General features: G+C 37.6%; 1 protein-coding gene across 1 annotated transcript; it reads left to right on the forward strand.

Annotated features, from left to right (window-relative positions):
* The first annotated feature begins 4,231 nt into the window (after positions 1-4,231).
* Positions 4,232-11,024, forward strand: LOC100648711 (fork head domain-containing protein crocodile). The gene is made up of 2 exons (XM_012310119.3): positions 4,232-6,361; positions 7,206-11,024. Exons 1-2 carry the CDS (start codon positions 5,001-5,003, stop codon positions 7,330-7,332), a joined length of 1,488 nt encoding a protein of 495 aa, XP_012165509.1. The 5' UTR covers positions 4,232-5,000; the 3' UTR covers positions 7,333-11,024.
* The last annotated feature ends 15,521 nt before the right edge of the window (positions 11,025-26,545 follow it).

Below are 26,545 nucleotides of genomic sequence, written 5' to 3' on the forward strand. Positions count from 1 at the left end.
TGAATGTAAATATCGTTAATCGAAGTGGTGTTGTTCGCACAAAGAGCGTTCCGAGTTTTAAAGAACAAACATTGGAATCCTACAGGAATAGTTAAAATATTTTCTTGTACATATCTGTCGTACCACGTAATTCTCCGCCTAATTATAATCTTTTTAAATTATAGAAGTGCTCGTAAAAGTACGAATTTCCATGATTACAAAGAAGTCTACGCTCTTAGAAGATTACAAAGGACGGTCGTCTACTTGGGATCCATTTTTTAACTGCATACACGAAAAATATGAATTTGCACAATCTAATAGGCGCGAAGGCTGAAACATTAAGTCAAAATGATAAAAACCAATCCAACGATCTATCAGTTCGAATTTCGAGATTTCGAGTTGCGAGTTTGTTTTTTCTCTTGGATTACTATTTTAGCTCCAAGAGATGGCGTTTTGGGAGGCTAGCTGACCTTATTCCGTTCAACGGAAAACAGTCACTGTTCCAGAGATTTCGGAGATTTCGAGTTCGCGTTCGAGTTTATTTTTCCTCCTGGATTACGAATTTATTTCCAAAAGATGTCGTTTTTAAAGGCTATCTGCCTTTATCATGCCCAACGTAAAACATTGCCTGCGCTCGGAGATTTCAATTCCCGGCATTGAAAACGGTGCCTAAGGAACGTCATGGGACATTCGAAAAAAGAACACGAAACATCCGCGTAACAACGTTTTTTCTCTTTTTTTTTTTTTTTTTGTGATTCGCCAACAGCATGCGTCATAAAGAAAATGTACTTTTCTTGACGTGGCCCGTGACGCAATGCTGCCGGCGAGGCCACGAAATTCCCGGTTTATTGTTTCTGCCGGGCAAAAAAGAGCCCCGGCCATATCCACGCCGATCTTATGGGATAGGTCATGGCGGTGGTTTATTTGGAAAGACCTCGAAATTTCTTAAACACCTCGCGAGAGGTGCTTGTCGACCAGTCAACGCGAAAAGGAGCATGGAAATTATTGTCTTTTTTATCGTTCATCCCAGCTTCAAGCCGCCTTTTTGCTGATTACGCTTGACAATACGAATGAGATCTACTGAAATTAAAGCTTCACTGTGGTCTACTTGACAATTTTTTCTATGCACCTTCTATTTATATCGTAGCTCGTAATTTTCATATGTGTAACTCTTGCGCACAACAATTAATTATCGTTATGGTATACAAATTCAAAAGGATTTATTATAACGATGCGTGTTTGGAAAAGTGAATTGTTTAGGAATAATTTGAGTTAAAATGTAAAATGTAGATAGCCTACAACGCTATAACACGCGAAGCATCTTTCAGTCTCTTTTTCCTTTTTTAACTGCAGAGTCTTATCAAATGGATTAACCGTTGGAGGAACTACAGCTGTGGCGAACGACGAATTTAGATAGAACGCAAGCAAAAGACAATTAAACTTTGGCCGAAAGTTCGAAAGCGTTGCCTGTGTGGGTAGCCTTAGGGACTGTGGGAGGAAAGAGGTCGAAAGGGACCCGAATCGAAACACCTACAATGAACGTTGTCTCATTTAAATGAAAATTAAACGTCGCAGGTTGTGTCATCGATTTTTCCCGTTTCGAACTGAACTCACGCTTATATCCGTGGAAAATGAAAGAGATCAAAGATAAAGACAATAGAGTCAGCTTGAGATAAATTCTCCATAATAGATCTAACGAATTAGGAGGAAATAAAATAAGATCATGTAATACCTGATACATTTCTAAGAAATGATTATAATACGTTCTAAGAGATAATTATTAAATTTTGTCGACGAGACAGAGACGATAATTGTCAAACAACGCTATCTAATCAGGCGATTATACTATTTCAAACTAGTCGTAGTCAGTCGTAAAGAGTCCGTGGAATCCAGAACACGTGAAACCATAAGCGCGAATATGCGAACTTATTCAAAGTCGTCCTACCCGTTTCTCAAGCTGCTCTAACAAATTTAAAGAAGAACAGAGGAATTAACATTTATCAGCGTTTCTCTTCTCGAGGAGTAACTTTTGAATATCATTTTGGCGAAGGACGACGTATTTAAAATTAGTCATATTGTTGTCTCTTATCGCGACACACGTTCGTGTTCGTCATCCGCGAAATTACAGGAACCGACGTCAAACAATTTTTATCGGCAGTACGATGAATTATTGTATGAAATGTTTTCTTAAGATAACCTTCCTTCTCGTTTTCTCGAAGACTTCCGCAATTTGCAAACTTTGCAATTGTCTGCAGACGTGCCGAAGGTTCTCAAGATCATTTGTTTTTCGCGATTTGCAACGAAAGAGAAAAAACATTTTAAAACGCTCGTTTCGAACTACATTAAACATGGAATTGTAGTCAGACAGACAAACAAATGCGAAAATAAAAAATCTCTTTGAACGCCGAAATGTTTCACGTTGTTCCATGAAAGCAGAAGAATATGAACACGCAAGTACATTTACCGAAAACAAAAGTAAACGAGATTTTGTCAACAAAAGGTTTATTCAAATGAGATCTTTCAAACAGGCAAAGATAATAACTTTTTTAAACATCAAATAAAAATCACATTTTCTTCGACGATAACAGCAATAGATACTTTGAATTCTGCGTTTCTAATCGATAGGTTGAGATCTTCAAAATGGTTGCAAAACGTTCCCCAAAGAATCTCTACGGTTATTTTTAATTGGAATTATTTTTAAAATAAATTATTTTCAAAGTGGGAAAACTCCGTGCGCGATTCGTCGCTTGTTATCGAATCTATTGACTAGTTTGAAGAATTGTCGCGGATGATGCACGTGATTTGTGAAACGCGATTCGCCGAACTGGAAACGAAAAAGTGGAACATCGCGACGATCGAAGATATTTTGAGAACCTGGATAGAAGTTCAGGGAGAGGGATTCATGAGGAGCCCAGTGGAAACGCTAAGATGGAAGCCGAGGTGTCCTCTCGAGTGTTTTCGCAAGACTGGAGTCGAACCCTTGGAAAAACAGACGCCAAATTGAATCCCTCGTCTATAAGAACGTGATGTCTCTCCCTTATCTATATAACTCTACCACTCGAGAGCCTTTTCCCCGGGGGTTTCTAGAGTTTCTTCGTCCACGGATTACACACCTATCTGTATTTCTCGCGCAAGAACCGCGTCGTACTTTCATTCGTCGCGTCTTTCAAAACGAACCTCTATAAAATACAAGCAACTCTTATTTTCGACAGTACTACGAAGATAAAATCAATAGAATTACAATTATCAGTCTGAAGTTTCACGCAAGAATACGTATTATTAATTATTTATAGATATCAGATAGAAATTTGATGAAAAAATATTGAATTTTTACAGTTGATTAAATATATTGACCACGATAGTTATGTGAAAATTAATTGAAAAATATGGACATGTATTGTCATCGAATAATTCGATTTGAAAGACAGTTCACAATAGTAATTACAGTGATAAATTAATATATTCGTTGTTGGTAATTTTACGAAGATCCTAAAATAGCAAGCTGAAGATTTTTACAATTAAGGACGACAATTTCAAAAATTCTCTCATATCACACAAAATAATTCGATTCTCTTTCCTGTACATATAATCCTTGATAACTACTCTACCTCACTATATTTTAGTCAATTAAACAGTATCCATTAAATATACCTTAAACCACTACATATATATGTATATAGTTGGAAAACTCCGATTAGTTAAAAAATATGTCACTCAATACCCTAGAAAATGAACACTGTTATAAGTAAGAGAAACGCGAATCGATCAGAACGAAATCACCACGTGGTCGTCACTTCTAAATTCTCCGTGATCCCGCGACCATATCCGTCGTTATCTGTCGAACCAAACAACGTAATCAAAACTCTCAAAAACTCTCTGGACAAAGAAACTCAATAATCCAACGCCCAGCCTTCGATCTTGTAAAATCCGTCGATTGATGGGTATACGGTGTAAAAGTATCCGACGGCCGCGTAGTCGCGCGCGGAAAAATTTCGCGTGTGCTCTCACACCACACGCAGGGCGATGCTCATTGTCTCGCTTTTGTTGCGTCGGCCCTGCGCGAGTCACGAGGGCGTGACTGAGTTAGGAGTGTGGCACGATCCTTGGCAACCTAACCGTAGAGGCGTCCACGAATTTCCCTTTAATACTAGCCCTCTGATTGGTCGACTCACGTAGGTGGAGTCACATGATTGGCGGCTGGCCAATCACGTGGCCCGTTGAATAACAGGCGGCAGGCCGTCACGGGGTTTCTCGTGATTTTTCGAAGAGAAGCGGCACGTACGGGTCGCGCAGCCGTGCTGCCCGACACCGAACACTTCGTTCGCTCGCGAGGCCGAGGCCCCAGTGTGTTTTTACTCGGGGTTGAGTAAACTCCGGCCTGTTGTGTATCATAATACGCGTGCACGCGGGTTTACGGGTTAGCCTTGCATCGACCACTGGATGCACCCTTGTCTTGCACCACGCCGCGCCGCCTGTCTCTTCCTCGATCGACGGAGACCAACTTCCCAACAGACTACAGAGATATTCCGAAGCGTCAACAAAACACCATTTAAACGGTCTAACGAGTAAACGAACGCCGCCGTCTCCGTCTACCGCCGACGGAATTGATAATTCGCCGACGATCTATCGAACCGAGTGGCTACCATGCCGATTCGAAAGTTTCAGTGAGTGACTGTATCGACTTGGCCAGAAATATCTAGTGAAATTCCCTATATCATCGTATATCGATTCTGCCATCCAATTGTTTAGTGACTAAGTGTAAATAACTAAATGTGACTGATCGAAATCAGTGAGTGAATGTAAAAATCAAAGTTCACTGCCGTCTTTCGAGGATATATAGGATACTTAACTTAACTTAAATAAAAATGTCGTTACGTTAAAACTATTCTGCAAATATATAGAGCCAGTGATCTAGATATATTATATAGATTCACGTATCACAGGGTCAGGCGTTACTGTATCCTTTCCAAAATCACCCCCTCGTGTTTAAAGTAAAGCCAAGATCAGGTGCAATTGTAAAGATGCATACGCTGTTCAGCGAGCAGAATGCATATTACAGGCATGCAACGGCGGTTCCTGTTGGGATGGGGACTCCGTCGTATCCAGGAGTGGGTGCCGCACCAGGATACTACGAACAATACCGGTACGGCGGTTACGCGACGGCGGCAGGTTACCCAGTCTCGGGTATAACCCAGCAACACATTCACCATCCCGGTAAGGATATGGTAAAACCTCCGTATTCTTACATAGCTTTGATCGCGATGGCGATCCAAAACGCTCCCGACAAGAAAATCACGTTAAACGGGATTTATCAGTTTATCATGGAGCGTTTTCCTTATTACCGCGAGAACAAGCAAGGCTGGCAGAATTCCATCAGGCATAACCTCAGCCTAAACGAGTGCTTTGTGAAGGTACCGAGGGATGACAAGAAGCCCGGAAAAGGAAGTTACTGGTCGCTGGATCCGGATAGCTACAATATGTTCGATAACGGTTCTTATCTAAGGCGTCGGCGGCGCTTTAAAAAGAAAGATGCTCTGAAAGAGAAAGAAGAAGCTTTAAAGAGACAAGGCTTGGTTCCCGAGAAGCAACGTAATCAGGACGAGACGAAACCTAGCAACATCGTAATAGCGCCACCGTCGGATGCATCTACGAAGAAATTGGGCACCCTGGAGACGACTTTGTGTAAACCGAAAAGGGAGCCGGTAAACGACGCTGGTAGTCATTGTATGGCTGTACAAGCGAAATACGGTCTTCACAGTCCTATCCAAGACACAAAGACAGCGGTTACGACGACGTCAGCCGTCGCGGTAGCTGGCCAAAGCGTCATCCAAACTGCTCTGGGTCATCAAGTGCATCAAGCTCATCAGGTTCATCAAGACAGCATTCAAGATGTGTCTATGGGATTAGATCCTACTAGTTTTAGCGTGGATGCACTGATGACGACGAGAGAGAACAGCGCAGCTCTAATGACAAGGGATAATCCACATCATACGCATCATCCTCACGGTCTTCAACATCCTCACCCTCACGCACACTCGATTATGACGAGCAGGGAGTCGATGGGTTCGGGGGTGGTCTCCAGGGACCACCTGCCCTCCGTTTGCGCGACTACAACTACGACGACGGCCGCCGTCGCGGCAATGATGGCAACCACTGGATACGGTCACAACAGCACCGTGTCTAGGAGCAACGGCTCGCCGCCTGGAACCATGTACGCGCCTTATTGCACGCCCACGGCTGGTTACATAATGGATCATGCGGAATACAATTCGAGAAACCATAATAACAGCGCGGGACACTCGCAATGGTACCAGGAGGCGGCCAGCCCCGACGCCGCCGCCATTTATCAGGATACCCAATCGCCGAGCTGTCAGCTTTACAGGTAAAAACAGAAATCACTGGTGGATCCTTTCGCTGTTCTACAGTCGTTTATCCTTTACCTGGGCAAGATGTCTAATGAATTGTAATATACGAAAAGTAAAACAGTTTAATTATTTAGAACTTACAATAGTACTGTAGTATGTATGTATCTAGGTCAAAATTATTAATTGTTTCATTGTATATTTTATTACCATCTTTTCTTAACTTAAAAAAGATTTTTTTTTGTAAGATTTCTTTCCAAAGATGTCTTTTATATGTAAGTAGATAAATGTATAAAAGAGTAAAAGGATTTAATTACTTGAAATTAAAGATTGTATTGTAGTTAAAGCGATATGAAATTTTATGATGTAAATAAGTATAATATAAGTAATATGAATATAATATTGAAATATAATTGTACTACGATATATGTAGATAGTGTAGTGAGATTGGTGACGTCTAAGAGTAATAAGATTAATTATTTACAATTTTAAATTGTATTTCCTTAAAATGTAGCAAAAGTGCAGTTTTATGATGCGCAAATATATAGCATAATATAAATTTTATAACGTATTCTAGCGAGAGCAGAATAGATATTTATTATTAAAAGTAAGAAATTTAATTTCCTGAAACTTCATTTTAATATGAGCGAGAGAAAATACAATTTTATAATATAACTGTAATGTAACATAAATTCTATAACATAATTGTACCATAATATGACAATGAGATATTAAATATAACAAAATTTAATTGCTTGAAAAAATGTAATAACAGTGTTACATATATCGCAAATTATTATCCATGGATGTTTTCCTGTGCCAGAACGACTTTGGAAAATGTGGTAAAGTATCCACAATTTTCAGATCCAGCCCACCAACTCCACTCTCATCGAGCGCAGCTCCGTCTCCACCCTTGTACCACAGATACTACCAAGACTGCAATACTGTCAACACTAGCGGAAATCTACCCATCACGTTGCACAAGTACTGAGAATACCGAAATTCAAGGCCTCATCACCGAGGCCTTGAAGAACATCACACCGAGCACTACGACCCGAGCTTGGTTTATGTGAAACAAGAGTGGATCCCGTGCACGGAAGAGCTCGCCAAAGAGTGGAATTAGATAAGTCTAGAAATCCATGATAAAACGGTGTGAAAGTAATATCAATTTGAATCTCAATTTGCCGAAACTATACGAACTAAACGATACGAAAATAGCTGTAGATATTTCATCGTTCATGTACTTGATAATAGTACAGTGAATGTATAACGTAGCACTTTATAGGTGCAGTAAAAAAGGATTTTAACGAATAGGTGAGAATTGAAAGACTCATGACAAAAACGATCCTTGTTCACCTTTATCCCTAGCATCTTTTATTTATTTCAATCTCTTTAATGAAATATTCTTCGTATTAAACAACTGAATGGACTGCCACAATACTTCATTTTCATACTTAATTTGTGTAATCTAAGAAAAAGCAATTTGAGATTAATCAAAATCAAATCACTTTCTGGAATGTGCTATATATTCATAGTCAGCTAATATTCGGGTTAATACACTTTTAAATACGAAAACTGCATTTCTTTCTCATCAAAACAAAAAAAAAAAAAAAATACATTTTAGGTATTGGCGCTGTCTTTTAATTACTATAAATATATTTATATTTATATTGTAGAAGAATTATATTTAATGAAATCATAAAATTTTATATCTCTTGATAAAGATTGTTTTTCTTATGAGTCTGTCGATTATTACCGATTCTTATCGAGGAAAATGCTTGCAGTGAATTGTGCGAATAATTCAACGCAACAGCATTCACTAATTTCTACTTCGATTAGAGATATGTTGTTGGAGTGGAACTACATATAGTTCGAGGTATTTTATACTCTATCGAATCTTATTCCGGTTCTATATATATATATCGATCGAGAAATAACGAACGAAGGAAATGAATCGTTGTATACCAACTAAAGTTATACATACTTGACATTTTCAAGACATTATCGCGATCAGAGTGAACACGTGTCCTTCTTCGGGACGTAAAAAGTTTAGTACACATGTACTACTTGATCTAAGGAGATAGCAGATTGACATATAGCTTCAAAATGGCCGCAGCTGGCAGCAGTAATTTTTTTTTTTTCATTTCTTTGTTTGTATTGAGTAAAAAGCAGAAAATTCGATGACCGAGAATTTGATAATAAATAATATTATTTTGTAATGCATTTTTTAGCTTTCGTCTCCAAAGTTTCTCTTTTCACATAAATTATCGTTTAAATCAAATGTCAGAATGTTTCATTTCATGCTTTGAACTTGTTGTAGAGCAGTTTAATAACGAAAGCAAATTCTGCTCCTATCTAACATTTCAAAAAACTCGGAAAAGTTGGTTTTATTTTTTATAATCTCTGTTTTTCTTTATTCAATTACAAATATTTAATAATTGTTTCGTAACAATCTATATAACTTTACTTAAAATGCAGAAATTGTAGCTTTAATTTACTTAAAGTGCAAGAATTAAAGCAATGGACACGGAAGACTTTAAATATTCCAATAAAGTTTAAAAAATCGGAAAATATTAGAGAGGACATTTTAACTACGTAAACATATAAGGAGGGCAGTATTATACAGATTGAGGTTTCGGGATGATACTTTCGATCTCTAAATACTTACGTGATCAGTTTTATTGCATGCTGGATCATTCATTAATGAATCGGAAGAGCGAATGACGCGAGATGTGGCGTGAAAACAGATGTGAATATCAGTGATGATCGTCGTCACCTGAGCAAACAAAGGCAGATCTCTTTACTGATCTACGGTAATTTTGGCCGATTCAAAATTCCTTCTCGCGATGATCTTGTTTGCATCAAGATACGAACGATTCTGCACACATTGCAACTGTACAAACCTGCAGCGAATTAATGAGACAGAAAAAAATATTTCAGGCAGTGCACGTGTCCCTGTCGGAATTATCCATTTCCGATAAAAACACGAGATCAATATTCAAGATACTTAGAAACAGATTTTTAGACTATAAAATAGAAGAATTGATAAAGAAGTGGATAATTATTAATGCAATTTAATACACCAGATGGTTTTAGCACTACGATGTCAATATAATTTTTAAACTGATAAATTTTATTTTAGTAATCATTTTCGATAGTTTTTAAAATCAATTTCATTAATAATATTCGCAATATGTTGGAATATTATTTATATATTTATTGATCTTCTTTATATAGCTCTTAATCTTGGACGCCATATTGAAAATGAGAATATACCGTAATGATGTTTACAATCGAGGATTAATGGAATATTATTATACCTGATACAGAATAGTCACTGTAGCAAAGTCGTTTTCTCAATTGGGTTAAGAATTGATGGATGAAGAAAGTTACATCGATAATTCGCATCAAACGTTCTTGTGACCATAATGGATACAGTTGATGGGAGTGATATAGTGAGGTTATAAAATTTTCAACGTTTATGTACATATTTTGAAAGCAATTCTGTATAGTAATTTGAGACACGCAAAGGGAGATAAGACGCCACGAGCCTCGTCCAGGATGATAATGTTAAATAAATGACAGTAATATTTTATTACACAATCTTTGGTAAGACGCTTAAATTATACATAGAGAGATATAAAAAAAGATTGCATAAGGTTTTAGAACTAAATCATTTGTTATTTTTCACAATTTTAAATACTGATTTACAAATAATTCTTCCAGTTTGAGATTTAAACTATTTCCATAAAAACGACATCAATCGGTGTTTCAATCTGAAATCTGACAATTTATAATTATAAATAGTGTTTACTTATTAGCAAGTACAAATAATACTCTATTAATAAGATACAATTGTGCAATAACAGGCAAATAAAAGAAATTGAAACAAAGAAATCTATAAGTACGTATGTTATTCTTATGTACGTACAGTAAACAAATAAATAAACAATAGTTATTTCTCGTATATCTGTCTCGGACTTAATGTTTTAATTTATAACCTCAAAATATCAGCCCCAGCCAATTATACATTCAATGAAAACGATAAAAGTTCTTTCTGCTAGTTAATTAAATGGAACGAGACAAAGGTGATAAAAATTCGTAAAAAGTAATACGATCGTTTCCTGTAGTGCGTTTGTGTGTCTCGTCATTTTGTGCATTTATTCGCGTAACATTATTCCTTGCAACCAATGCGCGCGATTTGGTTGCACGAAATTGGTAGTTTGACGAGGATTGAGATATAATATATATTTATTGCAAAACGGATCGTGTGAATAATTAAACGATTGAAACGGAAAAAGTCGTATCGTAGATAGATCTCTGCGTGTATATTATTAAAAAGAGTATATATATATATATAATGTTATATATATATATATATATATTAGATATATAGATTGTATAGATAAAGCTATATATGTATAGACAGATCTATATATACAGAAAACGTATTGATATTACGAATTAGTAATAATAATCGCAAACTTATTAACGTAGGATAAGTCGTGCGAATACGAAAACCTTACGAAATAAACGTAATGAAACGTAACGATAACACCTTGTGTTATTTTTTGAGGTATCTTTGCACGAAATTCTCGATTTATCCAACTCTCCTTGCCCCACCATCCGTCTCACGGTTCGGCGATACCGACCGATACAACACTTGTAAAACTATTGTTCAACGTATCGGATGTTTGTTGGTATTACGGAGAGAGAAGTGCTTGGAAAAAAAATATTTCGTTACAATTCGTTTTTTTTTTTTCTTTTTTCAACGATGAACATCAGTATTCACAAAAGTGTAAATGTATACAGTACGAAACACGATCGATATAAACACCTGCGAAAATAATAGGACCTTTTAATTATCCGTGGCATTGATCAAAATTAATTCCATTATTGCGAGGGAAAATTTTCGATACTCTCGAAAAAAAATATTCGTTTTACTCAACACGATGAAACGTAAAATTAAAAAAAAGGGAGAAATGGTCAAACAATCGTTTGAATCGGATTAACAAACCGAACGATTTTACGACGGAAAAAATATAAAAGTAACGCATCGTTTAGGATTGCGAAAATAATACAAAGGTGAACTCGTTTAGAAGCTTCGCGAAATTTTCAAACAGATGCTTCGACTATTGTATATACAACCGCTGCATTTTGGTTGGCACTTTGTTGCATCTCAGAGATCGATTTCGATTATTTCTAGTCACGACTCACGAAACGTTATTTCTCCGTATCGACGTGGGCGATAATGGAAAGATAAGAATATCTTGCAACGTCCAGCCGAATTTGTTCATCGAGATATGTATTTGTATGATCGAACGACATCGAAGCCTGCGTAATTTCGATGAAATTCTTTTTGCAGAGCGCAATGCTAATAATAAAAGGTACGATCAAGTTAATTGAGTCAAGCTAAGTACATAATTTGTCTCGTAACTCGGCAAATTTGATTAGGTAGCACTGTTATAAGTCTCGACTATCATGAATCTATTTTTAAAGTTTGCAGCAAATCTGCAAATATTTAATAGAAATTACAAGATATTTCATTTGACATTAATATGATTTACATTGTTAATTATACAGATTATTACGAGGTTATGTTGTACATACCCAATTATTAGAGGTTATAGTCAAAAGGCAGCCGTTATTAGTATAAGAAAAAGTTGAGTAAGTATTACATAGCATAGTTGTCCTATAATTTAGTATTCCGTAAAATTAAGATATAAAGAGGTTGTGTTTAACTATTAGAGGTTGCGTTCGAAAGTCTCGTTAACAATTAATATTCGTTATTAATATGAAAAAGGGCTCAATAACTAACACAGTGGCTCTACGATTTAGTAACGAGTAAAGTTTCGTCCGGTTGTTCGATGGTTTTCGCTCGAGGCGGTATTGAACTGCATCTGTCGAAACACGTGCTCAGGATAAAGCTGGGCTTTAGGACGTTTCGTGCCGGCAATCCGTTAGTTCGCCGAAAGATAGAGTATATACCTATTGACCAGTTAGCAGAATCTCTCCGAGCACGCGTTAGTCTATCCTGTTCCTTTCGCCTAAGGGTCTTTGGTTTATGGAAAACCCAGGGTCGAGAATCTCTTGGAACATAACCGTGTGCCCTATTCCAAAATGCACACTGGCTCCGTCAGAGTTTTAGCTATTTATCTATCGAGAACCAACGTTGCGTTAACGCAATATTTTATGTGTAATTTCTTTTTGGTCAAATCACATTCAATTCTAGCGTAATTGTTAAAAGGTATTCCAGAAATTTGCCATATATTTTTTCTTTCGTTGCTAATTTTTCCATTTAATCTTTATAACTGTATTTTATTAAAATCTTTACCTAACTCAAAAACAAGAAAATTGGAAACGAATTTATGCAAAATAATACGATGCAAATCGAATGCAAAAATAATACGTATTTTTTATTGGAAATTGTTCAGGAAATAACATAGCGAATGAAAATTATGGCGGGATTTATTAAAAACTTCTACCTAATCTAAAAATAAGAGAATTGAAGGCAAATTCAAAAGGATGCAAAAAGATGTGTTTTTTATTGAAAATCACTTAAAGAACCGAAATGGTGAATGGTAACGTGACGGCTGTTGAATTAACAGAAAATTATGGTAAAGTTTATTAATTGCTTGTGACAGGCACTTTATCAAAGGCAGAATCGAATTAGCGATCGACAGGCGAAAGTGATGGACATCAGAAGAGGTATTTGCACGGAATGTAAACTGTCGGGATGGTGGGCTGGCATTAGTCTCTAAACCGAGCAAACACACGCGGTTCCATGCGACCGACTCAGGTTGGGGCAATTTTAGAGCGGCAGAATTCGAGGGTGCAGAAGTCATCCGGCTCTCGATCTTTATCTCCACGGCAAACACTTAAAATTATCCACCCTGCAGCGTGCAAATACGTTGTGGAGAATGCCCGACCCCCTCATTTAATTCTTAACCTAAATGGTTATCGTACCTTTCTTTGTGAAACAGCCTCAGAAATCGCTCGGAAAAACCCTCCTTTGAAACTTGATCCTTTCTAATTCTTCTTGGTCTTCAACCGCAAGATGCATTTTGTCACTGGCACAGAACAGAAATCATTCTTTACATAGCTCTATTCATTTACAGTGACATACGCCCACTAGGTGAATAATTAACACGGCGTTGCCTAATGTATATTGACGGGTCACATGACATGTTACCGATAAAAAGAATAGTCGAGGTAAAAAATAAGTAGACACATAGTGGAAGAAAATATGTACATATTAATGAACTTTAATTCAACTAATGCTAGTGTTATATACATAAGTTTTATTTATTATATACCTTTAGAATATATAGATTGTTTAATAAATAATTAGAATTAATAAATAATGGAATTAAATAATTAGACATTTTTGTGTAATCAAGCCATATTTAATGAAACTTTATTGATATGTATTTTCACTAGCTGTCCACTTATTTTTGTTCCTGACTGTACGTAGTTTAAACGCGGTAATTATTATCCAAGTTATTCAAAAACTTAGGTTTTTTTTTATAAATTCCTATCAAACAATCAGCCGGTTAAATTTTTAAATTTCGAAACTTTGTTAAAAAGTCTTGTAATACTGAAATTAATGGTATTTAGGCTCATGTTCATTGAGATCTTTTTTGCTTGTTTTCGCGAATACTACATGTTTCTTATGAGATTTTTTGTAACGCCTTGCGATTACCAAATTACTAATCGTGCCATAGAAATGATCAAAATGGATAGAAAAAAGTTTCGCTTTGAAGAGTAAAATCTCTATGGTAAAAACGGTTGGAACTACGTTCCCACGTGTAGCGTAAACATTGCGTTGACGGAAAAACCATGGTCGAATGACGATCATTTCGACGATAGGAACGCTAGTCGCACGCTCAAGCTGCAACGTCGACTCGCGGTCCTCTTGTTCGCTTTTTCCCGCCCTTTCCTCCCACTCTATCGTTACTTCCTTTTTTCTGTTTCTTCCCGCGTAACCGTTGCGGCGGTATTAGCGGTTCCATGCAATCATCAATTTCAAACAAGAGAACGAAAGAGAAAAAAAGTTTGGCCGTCGGCTTACTTAAACAAACAGTACGCTCTACGAAATGGACGGAGAGAGAAAGAGAATCGACAGCGTAAACCTTCTTCGTTTCCGACTTACGTACAACCGTTTTTTTCTAAGCAACCCAGCAATGAGATGCATGCTGCGTCGAGAACCGGTCAGTGATAGCTTACAGAATTGCGTTTCGGAGCAGAAAAACCGTAACAAAGAAGGTTATAGGTTACAACGAAAACGCTAATGATTTCTTGTCTCATTTCCAATAAACGATGGTTTACAATAAAAAGAGAGATTAATGTTTAGATTAGAATGTTTATTAACCTTCATAATCTTAAATCAGTATAAAATACAATAGATTAGAGTTAAAGTATGATTGATCTTTATTATATGACGTTATTAAATTAATTATTACATAGCCATAGAAACAAGGAAATTGAAAATGAAAATATGTAATAGGACTTTTACTGTTATCATTTCCTTAATAGTGTAGTGCTTGTTGGATTATCCTGAAACAATCGAGAAACCTATAATAATATCAGTATGTTTTTCAGGATTAATGAGACTACTATCATTATTATATAATTACTAGCATATAAATAAAGCTTCCATTGAAAACAGAAAGCAGATAAGAAACACATAAGAGTTTCCCGATTATAGATTGTTAGTTTTCAAAGAATATTTCTGATGCAAAAATCCAAACAAAGGAAACAAGATATAACCAACACAGTGAGGACGAGGATGAAAAGAGAAGAACGAACGCATCGTCAAGAGAGAAGCGTAGAAGAGAAAGGGGGCATCGCCATCGTCTGCTCGTTCAGGGGAAGACGACAGGTGTGCATTTCCCAGAGACCCGCGGCGAAACGCGAAACTGGAATCGCTGCTGGAGTACCGTGACCTAACCTCGTTACACGTAGTCGACTTCTATCGTCGCAGTCGCTGCTCCTTCTCCCTCTTCCTTCCTTTATTCTATTTGTAAAAATTATTTGTCTCGCTTCTTATAAATGATAATGATATTGAGTTTCTAAAACAAGATAATGTTTTTAGAAATTAATATGTAAGTCTTACAATCCTGAAATGATTCTATTTGAATTCTACGATCTAGGGTTATGGAGAATGAGATTTCATGATATCGTGATATATAGATACTATAATCGTTAAATGATGCAATACGTACCACACGATCTCATGATTCTATAAATCCAACCAGAGTTCTACGGCTTCAAATATATTAAAAAAGAAGTTCTACGATATTCTTAAGACGACATGCTATAATCCAGTGATGGAATATTTAATCTAATGAGCTTAAGTTATGCGAAAAATTTCCTTATTCCAGTACATACATGATTTTTATCTCAAAGTTCTATTAGAGGAGAAAAATCATATTTAGAGATTATATAATATTTTTTTTAGAAACATAACTGAGTAAAATAATAGTCGCCTAGAGCTGGAGCAACGGCGAAGTATAATCGAGCGAGGCGCCTGGTCCATTAGAACAAACTTTCACAGAGACGAACCAAAATCTCCATTCCGTCGTATTCCAGCAAATGGACAGGGTCACACGGGAACAAGAGGCAAGTGTACGTGGAAACAGAAAAAAAGGTACGGAAGAGTCTGGCCGAGCGTGGTGGTGGATAAATAGAATTTCATTTACATCCAACACAGTGGCGCTGTCCGAGCAAAGGGTAAAAAGAAAAAAAGCTGTTCGCAGATAACGGGGAAGATGGGGAAAGAAATGGGGGAAAAGAACGGTGTGGGGATGAGCAACGAACAGGGACCAATTAAAATTGGCAATTACAAATGTTCGAGAAAGTTACAATATTCCGTACCACGTCTATATTTTTATCTCCCTCGTGGTTTTTCTTTTCTCTACGCATTCGGTTGCCTCATTCTCAGATGAGAAAAAAAGGACACAAAGAATTGGTAAAAAAGAAAAAGCGAAAAATAAAAATAAAAGAAGGGACCAATGGAAATTGGTTCGTGTCGGTGTAGAAACGGAGGTCCGTTGCTATCCAATGGTAGCCGCAAGAACAGATCGATAGTCGCTGGATGTGGAGCATCGCCCTGCCACGACCACCATCGTGAAAATCGCTCGAAAGCGGTTTATCGGTGCACGACCATCGCCCGGGTTTGTTATGAGTATCTCTGTCGAGAAAAATATTTATCGAACTTGGCCAGCTCGCTTCCCGAATATTGCTATAGTTATTACGAAACGTATCTCTTCATTTAAAACTTGAAAGTTTTCTTAGAATTATTATCATGTAATAAGTAACAAGATCCATCTTCACTCTTTACAAGAAATTACTTAGTGCTTGTAAATGAACTTGACTTTAACACTGCATCTGGTAATTTTCTCTTTGATACTGATTTTACTACAAGCACATAATTCGATTAATTTCAAATTTCAATTTTTGTCTATTACATTACTTATTATCCTACAGTAATCAACTACTTAGAGCTAAAGATTTTGATTAACTTGATTTTGAAAATGTTCCAATTTAGATATCGTTTCATTCGGTAAATAAAATATGTAATTGCTGTCAAAAGTTTCTAAGCGGACAGTGAAACGTAACGATCATTGTATGGATATTCGTGTAGATTGTAGATGAGATCACACTTAATCGCGGTTTAATTCGAAATAAAGTAAACAATGGCGCCAGTCGAAAATGCAAACGTCATTATGACGTTGAATGCTAAATCGGTTGTGCGAAACGTTCCCAGGAACACATTGGTAGACACATTTACACGTCGCAACAGTTTGTTCGTTCTCGCCAGTAATTTCGAATTTAATTGGCACACCTACCAACGTATCAAGGAACGTCGATGTACTGATGTCTCTGCCGGTTTCCGTCCCTTCCGCGCGTCTATCTTCTTCGTCCATAACATTGACCCCGGAGGCTACCCTAACGCATCACACGTTATTATAGCATGGTAATTCGAATTTAAAATAGGCAATTAATTAACCGTATGCGCCTACCCATCTTTGTCCCTCATGGTACAACTTCATCGAATGATACTGTGCTCGCGAATACTTTATATTTATTTTCTGCATTGTCTACAACATCGACCACCATAGGGACGAAATAATTCCTCTGGTATCATGATTTTCACATTTGTCGAAAAGAGCGCTTTCATTTCATTTTTCGACTCATGATTATGTATTTCCTTTGTCCTCTAAAGATTACAAATTACTTACCACAACTGTATTTTTCTGGTTTAATATTTCAGTAAATAATATAAATTTTAACAGCTGTAATTTATTATTAAAAATATTTGTATGATTACTATACCTGGGCTTCCTTAAATAAATGAATTAATATTGTGCAAGAGGACCCTAACATAAATATTATTAATAGAGATTACCACCATCTTTTATTCTATTAACACATGAGTACACATGGATTTCTTAATCGTAATGTATAGCATTTTTTATGTGTCTTCCACGGGAGACCCACTTCCCAGAGTGAAAACTACGGAAGACGGTAGGTTTCTTGGGCCACCCGCAACGAGTGCACCAACGGGATCCCATAGTCTAGTCCCCGTACAACCCGCGGTGTGTTTACGAAATTACGGATGATAATGTAAGCATTTTTTCACGCTCTCCATGCGTGTGGGTCCACATTCAATATGTACTGCGTCCGAGTATACGCGTCGCGTCCCGCTCCGGGGCTAATTTTAGGGTGTTCAACCCCCGTACGGCACGTTGCCCGACACCGTGCCTGTTTACACGTACGTACGACCCACGAGATTCTGACACCGAATGCCATTAAACCATTCAACCGGCTCCATATTCCTGGAATTGCATCTTCACCAAATCTTCATCAGTAAATGGCTTCCTGTACTTAAATTCTCTGTCATTACATTTTCAAAAGATGATTGCAAACTGCATAATTTTATTTTGAGATTTCTCAACATCGATTTCACTATTCAACATTTTTTAAGAAAAATGGCAAAAAATCTTTTGGCAAGTCAGCTGATAATAACTAAAAATTTAGCCTAATCTGAATGTATCTGAGTTAATTAAGAACGAGGTTATACAAGTTATAATTTGATAATAGATCTAAAACTATCCGCAGCGAATGAACGTTGTATTCTATTGAACGCGTCACACAAAGGGAAAACACCATGTGAGTTGGCATCTTTAACTTCATCTGAGAGAACTCGGTTCACATTTTGCCGGGCAAGCGACCCAAAGCGACCCACGAAACCGTAAACATTTCCGTTGTGTCGGCGCGGCGTCTCTCTTTAGGCTTCGTGTTACAGCATTCACGGACGAGTACACCCGCCACGCGTGCATAATGGCGTGCAAGAGGAAGGCCGTAGTCTCCAAATAGCATTAAGTCATTGCCGGTGGCCAGTGGTGCGCGTGATATCCTCCTGTCGCCTACCGATTGTATTGTTACTTTGTTACGCGCACATCGCGCGCGCGTATTGTGCGTGGATGCACCTTCAAGCCCGTGGATGCGATCCTCCCAACCTAGAAAGATATACAATGAGAGCCAGACAATGAACTGATTGTTTCGAGTTTGTGTTCTGATAGTTACGCCGTGCTTGCTCCCGTGAGAAGGTAGCCGCATCCTTGTTCGATCGATTTACGCTTTTTTACGTCGGGTTGAATTATTAGGCTAACGGTTATAGTGAATGCTGATTTTCCAATGAAACGTTTTTTATCGGTTTCTACAATTCGTTTTAATTATATCAAATTTTTGTAGTCATATGAAAGTAACCGAATGATACGAAACTTAATACAGAGTGATCTCTCATTAGTGGGCTCAAAAGAAGTCGCTGTTGCCTTTATTACTCTATGTGTACATACGTGAGAAGTGAAAACAAGAATGTGAAAATAATAACGATTTCAAACGAATCACATATACTAAATACAGGCGGTATCGGCTTTTGATGTCGCAACGTTGTTTAATTAGTAATCGGCGACTTCTCTTTTTGGCTCTCAGCGAGACAATCACCTTATGTAATAACTAAAGCTGATTAATATTAGGTTTTCATTCGTCAGAATCAGAACACGTATCCATTGCATAGCCTTATACTTGTGTTTTGCAGTTGTCAGCGATTGTAAAGAACTTCCTAACTTCAACCAACATTAATGAAATTGATAAAATTATACAAATTGGAAACATTTTATATAGATTATATGTGTTAACTAAATATTGCCTGTAATATAAAAGTGGTGACTACTGAAATAGTGACAGTGTAATCTGCATAGCTCTTCTATATACCACTATGTGTGTTAGTGTTTTTATCGTTAAAGATGCATTCCTCAATTTCATGTAGCACTTAGCAGTAACAATGATCTATGATTACTAAACAATTAACTTTAATTGAAAATGGATTGATACCAACAACTTCCTTGTTCAAACACAATCCCCTGAAAAAGATCATCGTGCTGACAGAGGGGAAGCGAGTGTACATACGGTTACATTCACCGATTTCACGGTAAATCGAGCGTTCCTTAGTCATGGACCTGGCGTACCCTTACGCAAAACCTATTGTATACGAGTGCCTCCTGTGGTGTCACGGTAGAACGAGAACACAACGCGGATTGGGCCGCAGGTCGTCCTATCTTCAAAATAGCATTACCAGCGTTCATAATGGCTCAATCGGTGCATCAGTGCGTCGTTGATATGGCTTAAAACTTTGGACCTGAAATTGGTATATACGTACATGGTATACATATAGAATTCATGCTATGACAAGCGAATAAATTTATAGCAAACGTTTCTATAACCATTAAGGCGATACACAACAAAGGAGATTAGACACATATATATCTTTCAGGAAAGGGTACGAGAAGATACGATTCTACTCGTGATAAGTATAGGCGCCTATTTGTAGAACATTTATTTCAATTTCAATTTCCTATCCATTAAGGCGATACGCAACGAAACAAAATAGGTGTATTTATACCTTTTGACAAGAAGAAACAAGAAGATACGATTTCATTAGTGGTGAGCATGGAGGCCTGTTCACGGGCTGAAGATTTATTTTAATTTTGCGTGTTAAACGTGACAGCAAAATGCTTTACGAGCCATGAATTATTCTGGGTGAGTATTTTTTCAACGAAGTGGTGAACGTTCACACGAAACAGCAACAATCAAAACCTGTGTAAATTTATTATGTATTAATGTTTCGATGTGAAAATAAAAATAATCGGGGCGAGGTTAGCGCAAATAAGCTTCTTGACTCGACACTCGGTTCTACTATCGAAAAGTGTTACACAGATAAGGGCCTCGATAGGGTGGTACAGGCGATGACGGTGATTTAATATTTTTCTTGTTATGAGTATAAGCTCGCTAGTTTATTCTGAAAACAGTAGGCAAGCACCGCTTCGTGTCCTCGTGCAAAACCACCTGCACGAACGAACAACCATCGTGAGTATCGTCGTCGCATTCTGGATCTTATTTATTCATATATTTACGCCGCTCATTTTTCCCGCCAATTTAATCTTATCATAAAAAGTTTAATATCGTCCAGCATCGATCATTATAATAGTCAATGTATTAATTTATAGGTACAAATAGTATTGCATTAATCAAACTAATAAAAGATTGGACTATGTATGAAACTAATCATGTTGTTAACAATTTTGACAAAGTCTTCTCGTCTACTACCAGATGAAAATGGCACTTGTTTATGGATTCAAAACGGTGCTCGTTTATTTGTTTATATGAAATTTGTTGTTGGAAATGGAAGAAAGCTTTTACATTGGGATAATGAAAATAGGATTTAGTTCTGTACGAATTCCAGACATGGTGCATTTATGTTTCATCTATCCAACATGACTGGGACAGAGCGAAGAAGAAGAAGAAAAAGTGAGTTCTATGCGTTTACATGATTATTTCGAGAAGTCAAGGCGTCGCGGTCGAGACGCGTCCGCGTCACTGATGGATGCCGCTAACGAGCACGACTGACGATTGACAAAATATTCTCAGTGCGTGACCGAATGTAACTATACCTGCTTCTGCATGTAACAAATACATATAATCTTGAGTTCATGATTATTGAAAAGAATAGAATCTTGCTATAAAAATCTATTATTAGACTAATATTATAGAATCATTCTTAACAGCATTATTATGCTTAGAATCATTTTAGTAAAAATGAATGTATATTTGAAACTTATATTGAATTTGTTATTTTTTCTAAGATGTTGCGCTATTGGTTAATATTCAAGGTTAGCCATTTATTTCTTTCCTCTTGTTTTTTAGTTATAACTAAAAAGCGAACGTTTTAAAGAAATGGTCAATAGAAGAAAGAAGCGATCGTTCTCTGCGGGCAGAAGGTGTTGAAGTAGGTATGCCAAGTTAAATATACGCGTAGGACGCGCAGGCAGGACAAAAAGCACTTCCTCTTGTCTGACGAGTACACTTTGAAGACCGAACGTAGGCTGTAAGCAGGCAAAATAAGAATCTTTGCTCCATACAAGAAAGCATTCTACTTTTTGAATAATTCTTTGCTCACCCTTTTGCTTCATCTTTCCTTTTGATTTCTCACTGCCCAAGTATGTGTTCTCTTCTATATAAATTTGTATATCAATAAAATTCCATTATCAGAAAATTAACATACAAACTTATTCCTTGATATAGAAATAATCAAATAGATGCTTATGAAGTATAAAATGAAAATGAAGTAATTGAAGTACTATCAAATTTTTCTCCGTTATAACAATGAGGTGGAAGATCATGGTTGTGAGATCATGTAGAATCTTCTTGGACACGCACGTAAGTTGTAACCGTTTCTTGTTGATACTGGCAATGAGTTATGTTGACACAACGCAACCTGTCGTGGCTGCTCGTTGAATATTAAGAACATATTATGACAGATATGCCATCCGAAGATCAAGAAAATTAGATAGCGCACGCTAGTCTGAAATAATAATCGCTCTAGGGGTCATGAAGCGAGCGACAAGCAATTATAAAAAGATAAATTTTGCACGTAACTAGAAGCCAGCTCTGATGAACGAACCGTCGGAGTCGGATTCACCAGTTTTTCTAACCGTGACGCTTGTTTAAATCTTGATTCCAGCATTTCGTGCACTCGCCGTGGACCAAGAGACTCCACTAATAACCCGGATCAACGTGAATCTCCGTGTCGATCAAAATCAAAGATCTTCTTTGGAAAAGTCGATACGTCAACAAACACGGCGTCAGTCGAGTCTCGTCTGAACTTTGCACGGATACCGGGAAATCCCAATGTTAACTGATATGCCAGTAAGACGGAGCATATGGTGCACTCAATCGGATGTTAATCACAAAATATAGATATTTAATTATATTTAAAGATGACTCGACGTTTCGTTTACATATACATACATAAAGACATGCGTAGACGCCGAAATTAAGATTGTAAAGTTGAAGAGGATATTAAAGATAGATATTTACGAAGTCAGTTGCAGTGGCGCAAAACGAAAAGTCGAGACAGCTTTTTGTCAAAATGTTCGGCAATCTTTTGCGCGAGCCTCGAACCGTAGCCGCTAATAAAACAATAAAAAAGCTCATTGGGCTACTGTGGCGTGTTTCAAAGAGACAGTAATGGGGCTTGAAAGTTGCCGGTTAGGAAAAGGAAGTAGAAGGAGAAAGGGCTGACGACGAAAGGAAAAAATCAGAGAAGAGACAAGAGACATTCGTCTTCGAAGGCGTTCAACCGTTTGATAGCGGAACCCACCCAGCGTTGGCACTGCTTGCCTCCTTTCAGAGGAGGAAATTGGCTGCAACCGTCAGAATCATTTATCGGAGTGACAACCGTAGAAATCTAAATTTCTACGCATCGAAAGAAAGTGTGCACTTGTATGTAAATAAATACTGCAAGGTGGATCCAATGAGATGATTCTTACAGATAGGCTGAAATGAAATTGAAATATATAGTAACAGTTAACGTATGTAATATTTGTACAGGAATATTTGAATTCATATCCTTGAAGTTTTGAAATTTTTAATTTTTTAATTTTAGATATTTAAATATGAAGAACAATATAAATATGTGAAAACGGTACTTCCGTTTTTAACCAAATGAATGCACCAAGCTATTACAGTTTATGAGACAAATGATCATGTTTACACAAATGACATTTGGTTTCTCAATCATTTATTTCCTGCGAGGGTCACCTACCCAACATTTTCCTGTTCTGCTAAAATCGGTAGGCGGATCGTAACCAAGAATTGCTTCCGCTGCTTGTTAATACCTAACAATTTGTCCTAACGACAAAAGCAGACTTGTGAAAACATAAATTATGTAACACTTACAATATCCTTCTATGCATATCTAAGGAAAAACTACCTGAAAATATTTGAATACAGAATTTTTAAATTGTCAGCCAAGTGATATCGAACAAGTAACATCAATTATGGTATTACCTTCCATCTTGCATCGTTGATCAATTTTAATCATGAGAAATGAGTGGACCCTATTACAAAAATTAACTAAGGGTGCCGTAATTAACAGCCGTTAAATTTCAAAAGCAAATTTGAAACAGCGTGGTCGTTGAAGAGCGCTCGGTATATGTATAGCCTGCGGTTCGGTAGACCGTAGACCCCACATCAGGCCCTCGGAAAGCGTCAAACCTGTCGACGGTGGGTGGATGCGTTCCTGAAGACGAACGGCTTTTTTACGTGACGCCAGACGTTCCTTGCGCATCGTCAAGATGTCAACGACTTGACCGATGGATCGACGAAGGATTCTCGAAATGCCGTCTGGATCACGCTTTCGCATAAAACCATGTGATCGATCGGGAAGCTTCGTGATCGAGGTAACGGGTATCGTGTGACTTTTACGTGACTCGCCGCTATTTCTGAAAACTTATGATTTCGCTTTAGACATAAAAATGACTGCATAATTTACCAGTAACAAGAAGCGCGTAAACTTATTCCTTGAACTAAAAATCTCTATATTACAGATACACCATGAAACGGTCGTTCTTTTCATCCGGTTGAGGCGCGCAAGGAATGCCGAGGAACGGACGAAAGTCAAGATACAACCAATCATCGCCGTTAATCGAATCAGTCGACATTCTTCTCTCGTAAGATCGCATTGTTTACGGGACATGGTCGTGTCACCTCGTCTCAGAATGAGATCGCATAAATAACCTGGATGGAACCTCTTCCTTGGTGCGAGTCATCCAAGAGGTTCATTGTGAAGCCACATCGAATTTCTTTCTCTTTCTCCTCTTCGTCCCGCTCGCACCCTCTTCCCCTTTCTCCGTTGCTAGCCTCCACCAAGTATAGTCAGGAATCCCTCCTGTATGTGTCACTGTTGTGACGCAGCAACATGGAGACGCGAGTAGCGAGACGAAGTAGCAACGAGAGAGGTGATGCGAGCAGTCAGCCTCATTGTGCGATCGAAAAATGACCACACGGATTTTTTCTCTCGGTTCCATTGAGCCTGGAGAGGCTCGAGAGACTCGAATCACTCTCTCTCTTCTCTCTGCACCCGTTCTTCCCCCGTCTCGGGGATTCATTCATAATACCCCATCCTCGAGTGGAGGCTCGAAGTGGACCGGATGGTATTTCGTTTTCTGACAGGCCAGCACCGCCGGATGATCCTCCGTTCGAATTACGAGTGCGGCCGACGCTACACGACCGTGTGCCCGGGAGCCCCGGTATTTTGCTTATAGTATAAATAATCGGCTCGATACGATGCTCGTGAATCGTCGAATCTCGTTGGCTTTTTGGCAGTGAGATGTTGCGCTCATTCATCAGTCAACTTTTATACGTTTTATGTCATGACGAGAAAATCGCATGGATCTGTAAAGCCTGAGATATTTTAACATTATTGTTCTCTTCGTTTCTTCTCTCCAAATTTCAGAAAGGAATATTTCATTCATGAAATGTGTGGAATAAACAAAAAGTAAAAGATTAAATATGCCGAATACTAAAACCAAACCTTGAACCCTATTTATATTTTAATATCTATTGAAATATAATATGTATTCATTTTGAGTCATATAGAACCGAGAAGAGAACAATAAGGTTAAAGTTTAGTAGGAAATTTAGAAAAGGGATGCAAAATCCAGTAAGCATTTTAGTCCTCAAATTTCTATACTAAATATACTAAAATATCTTTTTTCTTTATTTAGATTGGAGATTACATTTTTTCAATTTCTTATTAGAAATTTTTAAGAAATTAAGTTCATTTGACAAATTTTCTACCGAGTGACGCCATCGATAACCATAAAGCGATATGGTGCCGTGCTGTCTACGGACACCGTGGAATTCCAATGGAATTCATCTTTCCCTGTTAAATATTTGCCTTCGCGCGGAGCCACTTGAATCACTTTGACTCGACTCGTTGCAACTCACGATTCAGCGTTAAGAATACACGGCCGCATGGTTGCTCCCCTAATGTTGACCGAGAAAGCGATATATTTAATACCGTTCCCATCATTTTTGAAGGTAATATCGCGAACTAAAGAAATTGTATAAATGTATCGATGATAAGTACATAACCCTTTATTACAGATGTTTTTATTCTTGCCATTATCACAGATTTTTTTATATCTTCATCTGCATTCATTTATTCGTACATTCTCCTACAGCATCATCTGCATTCATTTATATCTATATCCTCCTACATCTTCACTCGTTTTCATCCACATATCTATGTATATCTACTTATGTGCTCCTACATCCGTCATTTCGATTAATGATTAACGAGCAATCAAAATAGCACAGCATTTTGTCGTCGTGCGGATCGTCAAGTTTCTGAAAATAAAGCAATCTGCAATTCTATGCATGATGCAACACGTAAAACCGTGTGTCCCGGTTTTTCGTTATAGCAAAGTTACCGTCGGTGCGACTTCTCAAATCCTGTCCCTATATCGGCCGTTCATAAATCGGTCGTTTGCTGTGTTTCTGCGCGTACTGAGAAAGCAAACAACAGATAAATCAACGATAAAATGTTCCGCCGATCGACGAATCGACCGGAAGAATAATAGTTGCTCGTGCCTCGATGACGGCAGCATGCTAGGTGCCAAGCCGTCTAGTTACCCGAAACGTCGAAATAAAAATAAAAGCCAACACCTGTGCATTTAACAAACCATAGTATCGTTTTGCGTTTCCCCCACTACTGCAGGTTTTGGATCGATCATTCCATTAAAGATCGTGCTAAATGATACCTTATCATTGTATCATAAATTTATTCCATTATT

This window comes from Bombus terrestris, chromosome 7 (genome assembly GCF_910591885.1).
Source record: "Bombus terrestris chromosome 7, iyBomTerr1.2, whole genome shotgun sequence".
NCBI lineage: Eukaryota > Metazoa > Arthropoda > Insecta > Hymenoptera > Apidae > Bombus > Bombus terrestris.

Coding starts and splice junctions, on each gene's coding strand:
- LOC100648711 (XM_012310119.3), top strand. CDS start 5,001: ATGCATACGCTGTTCAGCGAGCAGAATGCATATTACAGGCATGCAACG. Junction 6,362..7,205: donor CCGAGCTGTCAGCTTTACAG/GTAAAAACAGAA, acceptor CACAATTTTCAG/ATCCAGCCCACCAACTCCAC.